The sequence below is a fragment of the Chiloscyllium punctatum genome, chromosome 3 (assembly GCF_047496795.1).
Source record: "Chiloscyllium punctatum isolate Juve2018m chromosome 3, sChiPun1.3, whole genome shotgun sequence".
Lineage (NCBI taxonomy): Eukaryota > Metazoa > Chordata > Chondrichthyes > Orectolobiformes > Hemiscylliidae > Chiloscyllium > Chiloscyllium punctatum.
In genome coordinates this window covers 72,932,402-72,949,013 of record NC_092741.1, presented here as the reverse complement: position 1 = coordinate 72,949,013, position 16,612 = coordinate 72,932,402, and the positions used below count along the sequence as shown (strand labels likewise).

The window sequence follows — 16,612 nt, the reverse complement described above, 5'->3', positions numbered from 1 at the left end:
TTATGGGTATTATTTGGCATCTGTGACTCCTCATCTGATTGCAATTGCAGGTTCATATGGCTCATATCCAACTTCATGAAGGTCAGCTCCCCCCTGCCACCACCACCACCAGCGTTGCATTTAAATCTTCAATGTAAGAGATTGGGTTTTTATCCAGCTGCGAAAAGCAATTTACCGTTTGTTTTTATATCCCCACAAAGGTGAACCGCCCCAATGGGCTTCACAATTGGTAAGACCGGTCCTGCCCATTTTGCAAACTGGACAGGTTTGATGATTCCTTCACTTTCCATGCTTCTGATTTCTGCCTCAGCCTTTGCCCGTACAGTCAATGGCACTGGGCAGGCCTTGCAGAATCGTGGAATTGCTTCCTGGTCAACATGCAAGGTGGCCTGGGTTGCTTTGATAACCCTCCCTTAACCCTCCTGAAAAATGTCCTAGTATTTAATCAGGACTTCCCTCGGGCAGCCATTTTCTAATCGAAAGATATTGAACCAATCTTGGTGAATCTTTCGAAAACAATTTCACCCCTTGCAACCCTACAATTGCAAAGTACACCACAATTAATACCTATAAGGGTTTGTACCAATATACAAGACTGCCATTTGGAGTATTATCCACCATTTGACCATTTTGGTCACCTCAAGCTTGGGCCCAAGTCTTTCACTTACAATCAGTAGTAACTCAACCAGCTGTTTCACATAAGAGACCAGAACTGAAGTTGTACCCTTCATCTGTAACGGTTCCCCAGTATAGGTTCACAGTCTAGCCAAGGTCTTCCACAAATGTAATGTTTAGAGTCCAGAATGAGTTTTATTCAAGATTGATTTTGTGATCACTGAAATAGCAACCATGGTATCAACCTCCATTTGAACCAGGTGACCATTTAACCAGACATTTATTTTGATTGGATCTGATTTGTATGTTGCTAAGCAATTTAATTGATCTAAACCAGATGTAGGTGAACTTTCCAGAGTGTGCACTCTTCTGGATATCGACCTTTGAGTTCTCTTAGTCAATTTATGTCTAGGTGACTCTTTTGCTGTCTTGGGTCCACATAATGGCAATGACCACAACGGCTTGCCAGCTTGGATCCTGAAGAAAGTTTTAACCGTTTGGCCAAGGCATGGCTTTGTTTTGGGGTTTTGGTTGTGGACTGACCTAAAGTCCCTCTGTTCAGGATATCAGAGTATCCTTACACTTATATGCTCCACTCGCTGCATTGTCCAATGATAAAGCCAGTTGTAGAGCCTGCATGAAGTCCTGTTGGTCTTCAGCCATTAAGTGCTTTTGCATTGTTACATCATTAATCTGACATGCCAACCGGTCTCTCAGCATCTCAAGAATGGTTAAACCAAAGTCACATGTCACTGCCAGTCATCTTAACCTAGTCATAAATCCTGATATGGATTCCCCTGGCTCTCGAATTGACGAGTAAAATTGATCGCATCTCAGAATTAGAGGAGGCCTCAGGTCATAATATTCCTTAACTAAATCCGTCAACTCTTGAAAGGTTTTAATATCTGATGCCTCGGGGAAAGTTAGATTCCTAATAACCAAATAAAGCTGCAGGTCCACAAGCTGTCAGGAGAATTGCTCATTGCTTTTCATCTGCCCTAATGCTATTTGCCGAGAAAAAAATAACACATTTTTTCCATATACCAGGCCCAGTCTTTGAAGGCAGGTTCAAATGAGTCAAGCTTCCCAAATAACAGCATGATGCCAAAAATACTTACCTGAATTCAAAGTCAACTATTGCGAGTGAATTTCTTCAGGAACATGCTTTTGTCCACCAAATACCATCTGGTATTTACACATAGAAAATCTTTGATGCTGATCCAGTTCTGTCAGAGCCAGCTCTCAGAGTAAACAGAACATCTGACTCACCTGTTTGTTTATTTTGTTTTGAATCAGATTCTCAATTTATTTTTATTTAAAGAAACTGAAAACAAGTCAAAATTATAGTTCACTACAATCATCAGGAAAAAAAATACATCTTCCCACCTGTTTATATCTGTCAGCCAGGGCTCCCTGATTGGACCAGGTTAACAGCCCCAATCAGGGAACTCATATTCTATAAGGTCTACTTAGCTGACCTCGTGATAATCACTACACAAACCCTCAAAGGTGAGGGAGAGGTATAGAGAGGGAAAAAGGGAGGGGATCAAATTCACTTCATTCACAGGCCACGAAATAATGGCCCAACAGAAACTTCACTTTGTTTTTCAGAAAATTCTGCAGTCACCTGACAACGAGGCCACTGTCAGAACCAGGGCAGGAGTAAAATGAGTATAGTCTGATACACAAATGACAGGCATGAATGGTTCATCCAGTTGCTTTTACAACAGAAGTTGTAAGTTTACCGATACTTCGGGAGGCCATTCACATTGCAGAAAAATGGCTAAGAGATTTGCTGACGATTATGTCAGGGTATGTGGTCAGAGTTATGAGGACACACTGTAGGAAATTGGGCCTCTCTTTGTGAATAGGTTAACTGGGATGCTTTACTTGATGAATTCAATTGCAAGCATCAAATAATATTAGCAAGGCAAAGACAATTATAATGAAGGAAAATGTTCCAAATTTTAGAGTAACAAAACTGGACAGAGTGTGACTAAATCAGTTCGGCTTAACACCAGATGACTAATGCAAAGGTGAATTTAAGTAGACGCCAGTAAGTACAATAGAGAAATTAAGCTAGAAATAAAAGAGATTGTACATTTAACAGGCTTGGCTCTTTTTTTGCTTAATGCCTTACCTGCTTGACTCGTGGTTATGCTGACAGCTGCAAATAACCTCTGGGTCCGACTCAGGTCTGAGACACCATTCACGGCTTCAACCTCAAACGTGTAGTTGGCATGGGCCAGTAGATCCACAACTGTCACATACGTATCTGCCAGTCCTGACTGCTGGGGCATGAAGCCAATGCTGCTGCCACAAGGCACACACTCACCCTGCTCCCAGCTGCATTGTTTGCACATGATCCTGTAGGTGACGTCATCCCGACCTCCAGTATCTGCTGGTGGACCCCACTCTAAACTCACTGTTGTCTGATTGATGTTGTAAATGAGATTTTGCGGTGCAGAAGGTGGTCCTTTGGAACCAGAAAAACAAATCAGTCAGATAAAGACGCACTACTGGACACTGGCATTTACAAACTCTTACAGGTGTTACTGGGAAGATCAGCATGTGTTGCCCATTTCTTATTTCCCTTTGAACCGATTGGCTTGATTAGTTGAGTCAACAACATTGCTATGGATTCCAAGTCACATACCCCAGTCCAGGGTAAAGATGGTAGATGTCACATTAGTGAATCAGATGGGTTTTTATGACAATCATTAGCAGGTGACACATCATTACTGAGGTTCGCTTTCGATGCTAAATCAATGAACCGAGTTTAAATTTCAGAAGATTCCATGCTGGGATTTAAACACATGCCTTCAGATTAATAGTCTGTTTCTCTTGCCTCACAAGTAGCCTTTAGAGAAGGAAACCTGCTATCATTAGCTGATCTGGCCAGCATATGACTGGAGACTCACAGTAATATGGCTGAATCTGAACTGCCCTCTCAGACGGCTAAACAAGACATGCAGTTCAAAGGCAATGACGGATAGGGGAACAAATTTATCAATAACATCCCCGTCCCACGAGAGAATAAAAAAACATTAGCGTCTCCCAATGAGCTAATTAAGGCTATTTCGAAGAATCTTCAGACTTTTCTTTTACAAAATTAGAATCGTAGTCATTTGGATAAGATTGCTGAAGCTAATGGTATTCCAGGGCTTGGAATAGGTATCCAACTCAAATTAGTGCAAAGTTAAAAATCGCACAACACCAGGTTATAGTCCAACAGGTTTAATTAGAAGCATTAGCTTTTGGAGCACTGCAACACAACCACCTGATGAAGGAGCGGCGCACCAAAAGCTATGCTTCCAATTAAACCTGTTGGACTATAACCTGGTGTTGTGTGACTTTTAACTTTGTACACCCCAGTCCAACACCAGCATCAAATCAAGTTAGTGCAATTATTGTTACTAGCATTGGACATGATGGAACAAGAGCGGGTAAGTCTGAGAAAAGAATTGTCACTGTTTTGATGTGGGAATGTCTCCTGCCTGCAGTTTTCTTTGTTTCTACTAAATGTCGTGGGCTCTAAACTGGATAGGTCCCAATATCAGCTTCAAAATGACCAGAAATCATGAGTGTCAGCCACCCTGATCCAGACCCCTGACATTCACACCTGGTCAGTGGAAGCAATGATGCTGAGTGTGAGCCACGGTCACTCTTTGAAGCCTGCATGAATCTGGGAAACTGAGAAATAAACTTAGAAATTTCTGTTCCCGGTCAACAGTCAATTTGAACTGAAGCTCAAGACCTCAAATCAGGTCCTGTTGCAGTGTTGGTATGTAAAATTGACACTGTGTGTCTGAAAAGATGAAATGTTTTGCTGTCATTAAGGGACAATAAGTCAACTTACTTGTACAAGGTACAGAGGGAGGGTCAGTGAGAGCTCTATAGTAACCATCCTCACATTCACACCATGAGGAGCCTTCCTGAGCTGTATGACTGTGAGCTGGGCATCGGGCACACCGATGGTCCTGCGATGATGACTTATAGAATCCTGGCTCACAAGCTGCGAAAGGAAATAGATCATTTTAATGTCAATGACTTTAAAGTTCAGTGCATTATTTCATTGAGAACATTGCAAAGAAAAATTAAAAACTAAAAAGGTGGTCACACAATGCACATTAGGGCTTAACTTAGGTACTAGGGAAGGTGCAGGAAGTCACATTAGAATGCATTTCTCAACTACAACAGCCGCCCCTTCAGCCTACTAATGGTCATTTTCGTGCCTCAGTGCACACCACTAATGCAGAGAAACTAAATCACATCATGCCAGGATTTAAGTCAGCACAGAATTGTCTCATCTATTTGTAACTTGCCCATAAATTTTATATCAGTTGAATCTCTTTTCTCTCAACTGTAAATTAATATAAATCCCGCTCTAAGCCTTTGCTGAAAAAAAAGAGTAGAATTCTGGAATTGTTTTAAATCTTATGGGATTTGCTGTTGACCCTGTACAAGTTTTGAATTAGCAATCACTTTGGATTAATGTGGAGAAGTTATAGAAAAGATTGGACACTTTGGTATATAAGTATCCCATGTGGCTACAAATCCAATATTCAGAAGATGCAGCAGGTAAGTATTAATCTGCTGCAAATATATCTTGGGTAAACTTTGGAAAGAAATAGCATCTCACTCAACCATTTGGAACAAATTCAGGAACTATTGGGAGAATGGCCAGGAATAGAAGAAGGTCAGGATAATTAGATTAGATTTAGATTAGATTACTTACAGTGTGGAAACAGGCCCTTCGGCCCAACAAGTCCACACCGCCCCGCCGAAGCGTAACCCACCCATACCCCTACATCTACATTTACCCCTTACCTAACACTATGGGCAATTTAGCATGGCCAATTCACCTGGCCTGCACATCTTTGGACTGTGGGAGGAAACCGGAGCACCCGGAGGAAACCCACGCAGACACGGGGAGAACGTGCAAACTCCACACAGTCAGTCGCCTGAGGCGGGAATTGAACCCAGGTCTCTGGCGCTGTGAGGCAGCAGTGCTAACCACTGTGCCACCGTGCCGCCCATAATGTTCTTTCTCAATTTTGTTCTGTTGTTGCTCAGAATGTTTGGGCAAAGTTTCAATGATGAGACCAGCAACCAACCCTATGCCTAGTGGCAGAGAGGGTTTTAATGCGTAAATGGCTATACTTCATTTTTTTTTGAGTAAGTTCAATTGCCCTCTACATTCCCAATGCAAAAACACTTTCTTCTATCCTTTACGCAGGTCAGGAAGACCAATGCAGGGCTTCCCAAAGTTAAGGCCAGGATTCAACAAGCTGAAATTCTGACATTTTTGCAAGCTCCAAGGCAGCATTGGCCACTAATGTGACCAACTGCACTCCTGCTATTTCAGGCCCCAAACCTCAACACTCTCACAAGTTTCTCACTTCCTCCTCACAGACCTCAATGAGGGTGGGAACAATTTTCATGCTTGGGAAAACAGTTGGCTTAGTTTGAAAAATACACATCTCACTCCCACTGAAGCTGCGCTCCCCATTTGAAGTTGACGAGATAAAAATCTGATTTCTTCTCAAGCACCATTCATGTTTGATGGTGTTCATCTTTGGAAGCTCTTTAAAAGCATGCCAGTTTTGAACAGAAACGAAGGAACTGTGGACTCTGGGTCATTCTGGAAGGCTAAGTTTGAAGTTCGTTTTACACCTTCAAACATTACTGCTGTGGGCTACATTATAATGGTCGCAGTGTTTTTAATGAAGGGGAGATCTTGTGGCACAATGGATGGTGTCTCTGCCTTTGAGCCAGAAACTGTAAGTTCAAGTCCCACACACTGGGACCTGATGGCCACAGAAAGTATGCCTGTGCCATGGCCTCGAACAGGTTGATTACCAACTTGCAAATCTTTTCACTCTGCCAATGGCAGGTAGTAAGAGTGAGTGAGTCAGCTTAAAATATCTGCAGTGCAAACACCTCGAGAAAGCAGCTTTTTGCAATGGGTTGTACTCTGATGTTGTCCTTCATGTTTCAAGAGACTATCAGGAAAAATAAATGCATTGATGCAACATAAAATTCTGTAATTTAAAAGTAAATTGGTCCTTACATTGAATAGCTTTACTTATTAGTTTACATGCATTACAATTATTTCCCAATAGAGAAAAAAGAACCATAATGTGGTGTCAAATGCTGCAAAATGTCCTGTCACCCTGTGTTGTCACCTTTGCAACTGTGAGTTAAATGGGTCTGGCTGATAAAAAAAAAGATTGCTTTTGACACATGTAAATAATCGAACCACTTGCTCTCTTACATTCTGGTTTTGCAAATTGAAAATGAAATCTACACTTGAAAATATTCTGTCTGTTTTCTTATATTGACTAAAGGCACACTGCTTCGATTTTGAATTGAGTACATTTGTCCATTCCTTCCCAGACAGCAGTCAATTGTTTGGACAGCTTTGGGCATTATGAATGCTTGGCTGAGTTTCAAGAGTGAATATGCTTCAAAATAGTGAAGGATGAATGGGGGGGGGGGGTGGTTTCAAGTAGTTTCATTAAAAGACTATCACTTTGACGTGACTCCTGGTCTATTGACACAAGGTAATAGGATTTCAATTCTTGCTCTTTTTTTCCACATGGCACAAAGTGTTTTTTCCTCTGTATCAATGATATGAAGGGTCTTATTATGTCATAGGATTTCATTTTCTCTGACAGGAAATAAAACATTTTCCATCAATTTTGCATTGAATCAGAGGACTGTGCATGAATAGTTCATTCTAGGTGAGTGGATATGAAGGCCACTTCAAACGCATATATGTCAGAATACATGGGGGTGGCATGAATGGAGATGTCATAGGGCTTAATGGACAATTTGAAGAGGCATGACATTGAATTGGGGTTGGGTCTGTGGTAAGGTTTAGGATCTAATAAACTTTGCTGGGAGTTAGAGTATTCCGTTGAAGAAGAGAGACCTTCTAATTGTCCTGCTTCTGCACATATACGCCTCATACATGGCAGAGAGACCAGAGTGGGAGGCTTAAAATGCAGTTATCATGTTGGGAAGGGATTTCTCTGATGAACACAGAGGTCTTCCCCCAAAGGTGATACACTCCCTTCCTGCCTGTCAAAGCCTATACCACCAAGGTTACTAGTCTGCTCACCTTCCCATATGCCCACAGGCTAAAAAAAAAGTGGTTGGAATGGAATGAGGTGAATAGTTAATAGTCCACTTCAGGTTCTCATTAGGCCCAAAAGGTGAACAGGCTTTCCATGTTTATCCATCCTTCATAATATGGGTCACAGTTTGGGGAAATTTGGGAAGATGGTGTGTTCTCCACCCATTTTATTTTCAATGACACTTGTCTTCAACTAGATCAATGGGATGTAGAGATGAGGATATAAAGTGCAGCTCCAAATCCTATTTGCAACAAATAAGACAGAAAGACACAAAGCATCGTGCTAACTCTTGACTATATAGAATTAGACATTTTACATTAATATTCAGAACAATAAAATGACCTTTGATCCTCCAGTGATTTTCTATCAACCTTTGCACTAAGAAAAGCTCTGGTATCAAATTGTGGCTACAGGCTCATCATTTCGTTTAAAACCTGATGCAAATGGATTTTGTACGAATGAGAAAATTAAAGGGAAATGAACATTCAAAAGCTCAACATCATCCAGGATAAAGAAGCCCCCTAAACCAGCAGCGCATCCAACATCTTTAACATTCATTTCCTTCACAGAAGAAGCAGTGTGTTCCATTTATAAGATGTACTACAGCAAATCACTAAGTTCCTTTAAAGGCACCTTCCAAACCTATGCCTTCTATCACTTAGAATGACAAGGGTAACAGAACAAAGAACCAAGAAAATTTACAGACCAGGAACAGACCCTTCGGCCCTCCAAGCCTGAGCTGATCCAAATCCACTGTCTAAACCTGTCATCCAATTCCTAAGGATCTGTGTCCCTCTGCTCCCCACCTACTCATGCATCTGTCCAGACACACCTGACATGAATCTACAATGCCTGCCTCTGTTACCTCTGCTGGCAATGCGTTCCAGGCACCTACCACCCTCTGTGTTAAGTACTTTCCGTGTGTATCCCCCTTAAACTTTTCTCCTCTCACCTTGAACACATGACTTCTCGTTATTGAATCCCTCACAGATACAGGGGAAAACTACCTCCAAGGCACACACCGTCTTGAATGGAAATTATGTTGCTGCTTCTTCATTGTTTTTGGCTAAATATCCTGCAATACTCCTGCTAACAGCAATAATTGGCTACTTGCAGCAATTGGGCTGCAGGTTCAACAAAGCAGCTTACCACCTCCTTGTCTCGTGCAATAGACAATGACAGCTATATTTCTTTTTTTTAAAATACAAGATACTAAAGCACCTTGAAGGTGAGCATTGGACCTTTGAGTGAACTCCCAAACAATATCACAGAAATCTACCTTTTTTTTCACCACTAAATTAATCAGAATGGCTTAGTTGTTAAGTCTACTGGCCAGCAATGAACAGAGACATTAATCAAATACAAATATTAAAAGCCCTACTAATCAGCAACTTCCTTAATAAATCATGAAACAAAAAAAACTGGGATTATCCATTTCTTTGGATGCTTTTGTGTTGTGCCAAAGTAGTGACGGGACCTGCTGGTATGCAAATTGTCTGCCCAGTTTCCTCTATTATACCTTGACAACGCGTCAAAAGTTCTTCCATGGATGTAAGCCCTTTGGAATGCCCTGAGGTCTCAAACATGCAAACATAAAGGCAAGTCTTCATTTCTCCTTGTATCAAATTAGAGCATCATATAGTTCAGAAGAGGCCCTTTAGCCCATCAAGTCTGTTTTGCCACTACTGTCTATACTGGTCCCACTTTGCTGCACCAGATCCATATCCTTATGCTCAAAGGTATGCAAAAAAAAGAGCAAATTGTAAATTTAGACCTACTACTGGAACTCACATTTTCGCCATGAAGAGTTTGACAGTAGCTTGTTCGTTGATATCTTCAATATTCCATATTAATTACCTTATTCTAACTTTCAATTTGTAGTTTTCCAGCTCTGACGTTGATACTTGACACAAAACCAGCATTTTAAAAAAAGTTAGTATAGCTGGATTCCAGACACAAAGGGTTAGCAAGGATTAAAGATTAACATTACAATCTGGTAACAGCCTTGCTTATAATTGGCAGGTCATTATCACACAGGCTGCAGGGAGCCTGTCAAATCTATGTGGGTTCACAGAAGCATCCTACAGGAATTAACCTTTATCACAGGAACTCTCACAATGTCATTATACTTGAGCTGTTGGTGTTTTGAATTTTTTTTCTGTACATGGCTGGCTGAGTTCCAGTATGTACCTTGTCCTTGAGGTGTGACGACACTGACACAACAGGATTGATGACTGTGGCATTATCGCTCAAAATATACTGATGAATAATCTTTGTATCTGCAAAACTCCATGGCCTGATATGTATTAGAAATGTTTAAAGAGTTGTTTTATTAATGCACACAACATTTTGCAATCTACTCTATTTACACAGTGATGAGGTGCTTCGCTATAACTGAGAATGCTAGAACGTCATTTAGATCGATGATTAAAATGTACTATTATTATTTTAGTTTTACTGAAAATGGCTTAGTTGTTAAGTCTACTGGCCAGCAAAGAACAGCAATGCAAAGATTAAGAAGATCGAATGCCAGATCTTGAAGCACCGTTCTTCAGCAACACTCAATCAAACATCAAATAAACAAAAATTTGGGATTACTTTGTGCCTCTTCTTTGCACACATTCTTCGTATGTCAAAGTAGTATGCATAATATGGAGTGAATTACTCCTGAATGATAGGCGTGCATGCACTGAATGCCCATTGGAAATATGAAAAGCATCATGTCAATCACAAAATACTGATTTGATTTTAGCAAGACAGTCTGCAGCTCACACTCCAGCTAACACCCTGTCTTGATATTGCAGATTTGAGCTCAGTCTCAGCAGCAGAAAGGACCCTCATTCACGCTGCTTGCAGGCTACTGGCTGGTTGTGTTCCTCGTGGTGTATGAGCTAGCCAATCTTTTGGTTCCCATAAGGGAAGGTTGTGAAAATGACCACGGTGATGAACTTTTATGCATTTGACTCCTTCCAAGTTTGAAGTCAGCAGATTTTAACACCTTTCATTCTTCCTAAGGAAGGATGTGGAGATTCTATTCTCAATTAGAGTTTCATATCTCTTGACAGAATCAGCAAAAGGATGGGTTATGCTGTTTCACTAGACTTTAGGGCTTTCCCGTGGCACAGGATGACATTGTATTTGACACGTGACTATTGGCAGCAAATTATGCAGCTTAAACCAAAGGGGGTTTTCAGTCCTACAAGATTCTTCTGTAGGTGGGACTTGCTTGCCCACAGATGCTGCAAACAGGCCAGGTTTTTCCAGCACTTTCTATCCAGATTTAATGGTCAGTTGGGGTGGAAGGAACTTAAAGAAGTATCATAGACAGGGAGGAATGTTGGCAATGGTGGGTTTGTTTATTGGAACTGAAAGAAATACCTTTGCTTTTCCCAGCCTATTGCTTGTTTCTTCATTTCTGTTTGGTATCAAAGTTGGCTTTTTCTTCTTTTTTGTAGCTGTGGTGGAGAAAGGCCGTTGTGAGGGCCTGTGGCAGCAGCGTGGTGGATCCAGATGTCTGTTCCTCATGGCCATAGTAGCCGCAGCTTTACCGAAGGTTGATTTGTCGGTGGGTCTGTTCTGTTCCTCTTGGCAATGGTGCAGTGGGTTCAGCGGTGGCAATAGCCGCGGTGGCACGGTGTTTCAGTTCGTTCCTCGTAGCTATGGTGGCAATGTGGTGGCTTCAGGCAGGAACTGAAGTGGCGATGACTTCAACATCAGCGACTTGGTGGGTCTGGTCCATCTCTCCTTGCTATAACGATGATATAGTGGCTTCGGTGGTGGCAGAGTGGTGTGTCCACTCCGGGAATTCTTGCTTTAGTAGCCTCAGGACCGGCTTCAGCAGCCCATCCCATGCCCACTCCAGAAACCCAGGAGCCGTGGAGGGAACAAAAGATAAACTTGGTCTTAACTCTGCCTCAATTATATCTTTTTATCACTTCTGTACTTAAAATGGTATTGAATTGTGGCGACTTATACACATCTCAGTGTATTTTCATAAATACACGTGACAATAAATTGTTATTCCATTCTACCTTTTCTATTGACCTGTCAAGTTCTCCTGTACCCATTTCTTATCCTATCTGTAATAAAAGTGAAAGTGGGTAAGTCACATTACATAACTGATTCAGATTTTTTTTTTAACATGGGGTTAAAACTACCTCACAATCCAAAACAATTCGGGTAGAAAATCTTGTTTCCAAATGTTTGTTAAAATCAATGGCTAAAAATACTAAAAATTCCACTTTTCCAATTTACACTACATGTCAATCAGCATTTTGTATACGTACAGCTGAACCTAATGGTAAAACGTAGTCAAATAAGGGGATAATGCACTTCAGAAATGGCAGATATTATAGTCCTTTTTTTCTGGTCCCAGTTGACAAACTGGAATGGGATTTGAACTGTTAGTCCATTAACAAAAATACTTCTAATTGATGCTGGCTTAATACGACTTATCTGTGGAGATTCAGCATAAAATAACTGCACTTAAAGCTATGGGTCAACAATTGATATGGGAGTAGAACCCAGTATGCAACAGTGGAGCATGAATTCAGAAGAGAGTGAAGTCTAATCAACTATATAGCTGTTTTCTTCCTCAGGAATTTAGGATGGTACATCATCTAATTATTACCTCAATTCAGCAAATCATTACTAAATGTGGGAAAGTACATTGTCACCTACAACCCCATTGTCAATAATAACTGATGTCCCAACACATTGTGCCACCACATTCATTCTTCTGTTTCCAGGTATGAAATCAACAAACTGATACGAGACATTTTGTCAAGTTTTATTGAGAAAGTCAAAATGAACAAGTTGACCCATTATATGTCACCTTGAAATAACAGAAGTTTAACAGGGAACTTAACTCCACCATGTTTTTGTTTTCATTGCCAATGAATGAAATGTGACAGAGGAGCCAAAACAGGAAAACCAAACAATTGAAAATGGGTTGTTAAGTGATGTAAAAATGTTGATAAGTTGTATATTTGCAGTTAACTACTGTGCAAGCATGGTCGTGGATACAGTCATTACATACATAGGATATATAACACAAAAACACTGAGCCCAAATAATCCATCAAGATATTTATACTCCACTCAAACCTTCCTTTCCGTCTATTTTCAGCTAAATCCATCATTATAATGGTTCATTGCCTTCTTCATTGAAGGTATTTTAAGTCAACCGACTCAGGGATGTTGGCCATTCCTGAAGCAGATAGGGCTTAACCCTGACCTCCTGGCTCAAACGTAAAGGCACTACCACTGTTCTACAACAGCCCTCCTTTCATCATTATATACTCCTTCAGGTTTCCTCTAAATGCTTCAATCCTTCCTTGTGGCAGCAAGTTCCACATCCTTACTAGTCTTTCCGTAAAGGTGTTTCATCTGAATTCCCAATGGTATTTTATTCTATCTTGATGGCCTGTAGTTTTGTTCTTCTCAACAGGTGATACAAGGGACTGAATTTTGTAAAGTGGACAGAATTCAGTTGTTTGACAATTGGAAGTACCGAGAGTTACATTTAGGTGGCAGTAGCCAATTTAGATGCAGCCATCAGGCCATATTCCACCTCAGGATGGGAGACCACCCTTACTAGGTGTTGGCTCAATCAGAGGGTCTAGCAGCCAGGCAGCGTCACTACTTCCAATGGCTGAGGCAGAAACTGCAAGGAAAGAGATCCCTTAAAGACACAAAAGTATGGTTGGGGGATGGTAGGACAAGGTAGGCATGTTCTGGAAAACAAAGGGTGGAGGGTGGTTGCCGGTTACTTGTTTAATTTTGAGAGTGCTCAACTGGTTCCCCTTTCATTGACAATGGACTGCCTAGAAATAGGGGCTGCCCCAATACCCAGTTAAGAGCTCCTCGGATGCTGCCTGACCTGCTGTGCTTTTCCAGCACCACTCTAATCTAGACTGTGGTTTCCAGCATCTGCAGTCCTTGTTTTTACCCAGTTAAGAGCTGCCAGGTTCCACCCTTTAATCATCCCAAGTGATGGAAGGACCTCTGATACAGACAAAATGCTCACAGAAGTGGGAAGTGTTCTTTAATTGGACACTCAAATAGCTCAACTGACTTTGCATTGAGCATAACCGTCAATTAGCTAACCACTGGAAAATTAGCATGTCTCCATCCCCTAAACCCAATGTCATATAATGTTCTAGGATTATCCGTGCAAATCTCCTTGGCACCCTCTCCAATGGCTCTACGTGCTTTCTCTAAGTTGATGACCAGAACTGTAGTAATCTTGAGTGAGGCCTTAGGTTCAATATTAATCAAGCATAACATTTCTTTTTAATTTGCAGAGTTGCTGACAGTCAATTTCACTTCCCACTCATGTTTCCTCACCAAGTGAGTCATATAGTCATCAGGTCATACAGCATGGAAACAGACCCTTCGGTCCAACTCATCCATACTGACTAAGTTTCCCAAAATAAACTAGTCCCACTTAGCTGTATTTGGTCCATATCCCTCTAAATATTACCTATTCATGTACTTGTCCAACGTCTCTGAGTTGATCTCGCCACCAAAGTTCCCTTGCCATATGTGCACATCAACCATCTTAGTGCAACCTTACTTCAGCTTCCAAAAGGAGAAAGTGAGGACTGCAGATGCTGGAGATCAAGTCAAGAGTGTGGTGCTGGAAAAGCACAGTCAGTCAGGCAACATCCAAGGAGTAGGAGAATCGACATTTCAGATATAAACCCTTCATCAAGAAGAGTCCTGATGAAGGGCTTATGCTCAATACTTTGGTTCTCCTGCTCCTTACATGCTGCCTAATTGGCGGTGCTTTTTTCAGCACCACACTCTCGACTCTTCAGCTTTCAGAAGCGACACAACTAGAGATAAGTGCCCACTCTTAATAGGCTTGGCCAGCTTTTAGTATTGTGTTTCAGGTTGGTCTGGATGGGCTATCATTGCAAGGGAAATTAAGTTGTGTGGTGGCAATGCAAATAAATCAGTAACAAATAACTAGAAACTGATGTGTGACACTAGTATATTACAGTAGATTAGATTAGATTACTTACAGTGTGGAAACAGGCCCTTCAGCCAAACAAGTCCACACCAACCCTCCAAAGAGCAACCACCCAGACCCACTCCCCTACATTTACCCCTTCACCTAACACTATGGGCAATTTAGCATGGCCAATTCACCTAACCTGCACATCTTTAGACTGTGGGATGAAACAGGAGCACCCAGAGGAAACCCAAGCAGACATGGGGAGAATGTGAAAACTCCACACAGACAGTTGCACAAGGTGGGATTTGAATCCAGGTCTCTGGCGCTCTGAGGCAGCAGTGCTAACCACTGTGCCACTGTGCTGCCCGTTTTTTTAAACCACCCCGAACCCCTCAATTAGATTCCAGTCTGTCCCTCACTTATGAGTAGATTAGTACTTGGAACACAGGAGGCTATACAGTCCATGCAAACTCTCTGCAAAAGCAACTCAGCTGGTCCCACTCCACTGTCCACTTTCTGTCAATTGGCAGAGTTTTCTTTTGCTGTTAATCTAATAGGTCTGTGCAGACTGAAAACTGGGGAGCACTTCCGTGCCCCATATCTAACAATTGAGCAATGTAAAGTGGTCAGGGGCCCCTGAGACAAATCCTGATCGCAGAAGTGACCTTCTTTGCCTCCACACTTGAAAGCAGCCAGCAACTTTCTGGATGTTCCAGAGTCGCATCCAGAGGCCGATCTGCAGTGTAACGACTGGCAGAGTGACATCACCAAATACAAGGTGAAGCAATAATGATGAGTGATCAAACGAGAGGATCTAAAAAGAACCCAAAAACATACAACTTCTACGCAGAATGGGATTATGAATTTTCATTTTCATGTCAGTGAAAGCCAACAGTGTTTGCCTCATTTGTCACCAAAATATATTGATAAGTTAAGAAGGGAAATTTGGAATGCACAATAAATTCAAGGGAAGTTTTCCCTTGAACAGCATTCTCCAGACAAAGAAGGTCCAAGAACATTTTTAATTCAGGAATTAGATCTGATGGAAACAATAAGCATTTTTAAAGCTCAACAGTTTTTTTTCTCAACCAGCAGCAAATGTTAATGCCTGCACTGAGGCATGGTTTAGCATCTGCCACCTTCTGGTAAAACGCAAGAAATTATTCACAGGTGGCATAGTAATTAAAGAAGTAATGACTGTAGCCAATGACTGTGCAAAGACTTTAAGAAGAAATAAAAATAATATTGGCCACCCAGAGCACATCATTCTACAGTAGCAAGATGAGTGCAATCTTTCACATTCCTGACGAAAAGCTGATGCTCAAAGCGTCAACTCTCCTGCTCCTCGGATGCTGCCTGGCTGGCTGTGCTTTTCTAATGCTACACATTTTGACTGAGTGGAATCTTTGTCTAAAGAAATCTTTCAGCAACTACAGGAGGACCTGAAGGGTTGTGAATGCTTCTCTCTGCAGTTTGAAGCACCATGGACATGACAAACACAGCCCAGCTTTTCTATGGGTGCTTTTTAAAGGCCGTAACAATGAAAGGGGATCTTCTCACCTTTTTGTCCCTTTAAAGGCACAACAAGGAGTGAAGATATCTACAATGAATTCATAAGATACATGCTCGAGAAAAACATTCCAATCAAGAAACTGATTTCCATCACGAATGGTGGTACCTGGGACAAAGGCAGGCTTTGCTGCATTTTACAGAATGATCCTGATTTCCTCTCTTTTGTCAATTACCACTGTATAGTCCACTGGCAAGCAAAAGAGAGAAAAAGTGATGGACTTTTCTCATGTAATGAAAGTTGTTAAGATTGTAAATGCGATTTCAGCAACAGTCATTCAGCACCACGTTTCAAATCCTCACTCAACGAACTCGATGCTGCTTAC

General features: G+C 41.4%; 1 protein-coding gene across 4 annotated transcripts in view; it reads right to left on the bottom strand.

The window, feature by feature from the left end:
* Positions 1-16,612, bottom strand: part of epha7 (eph receptor A7) — a 306,767-nt gene that overhangs the window by 185,959 nt on the left and 104,196 nt on the right. For all 4 annotated transcript variants that reach the window (XM_072555071.1, XM_072555079.1, XM_072555088.1 and 1 more), the window contains exons 4-5: positions 4,475-4,630; positions 2,756-3,091 (exon numbers count right to left, since the gene is read on the bottom strand). In XM_072555071.1, coding sequence (XP_072411172.1) covers positions 2,756-3,091; positions 4,475-4,630 — 492 coding nt within the window. The remainder of the gene's footprint in view (positions 1-2,755; positions 3,092-4,474; positions 4,631-16,612) is intronic.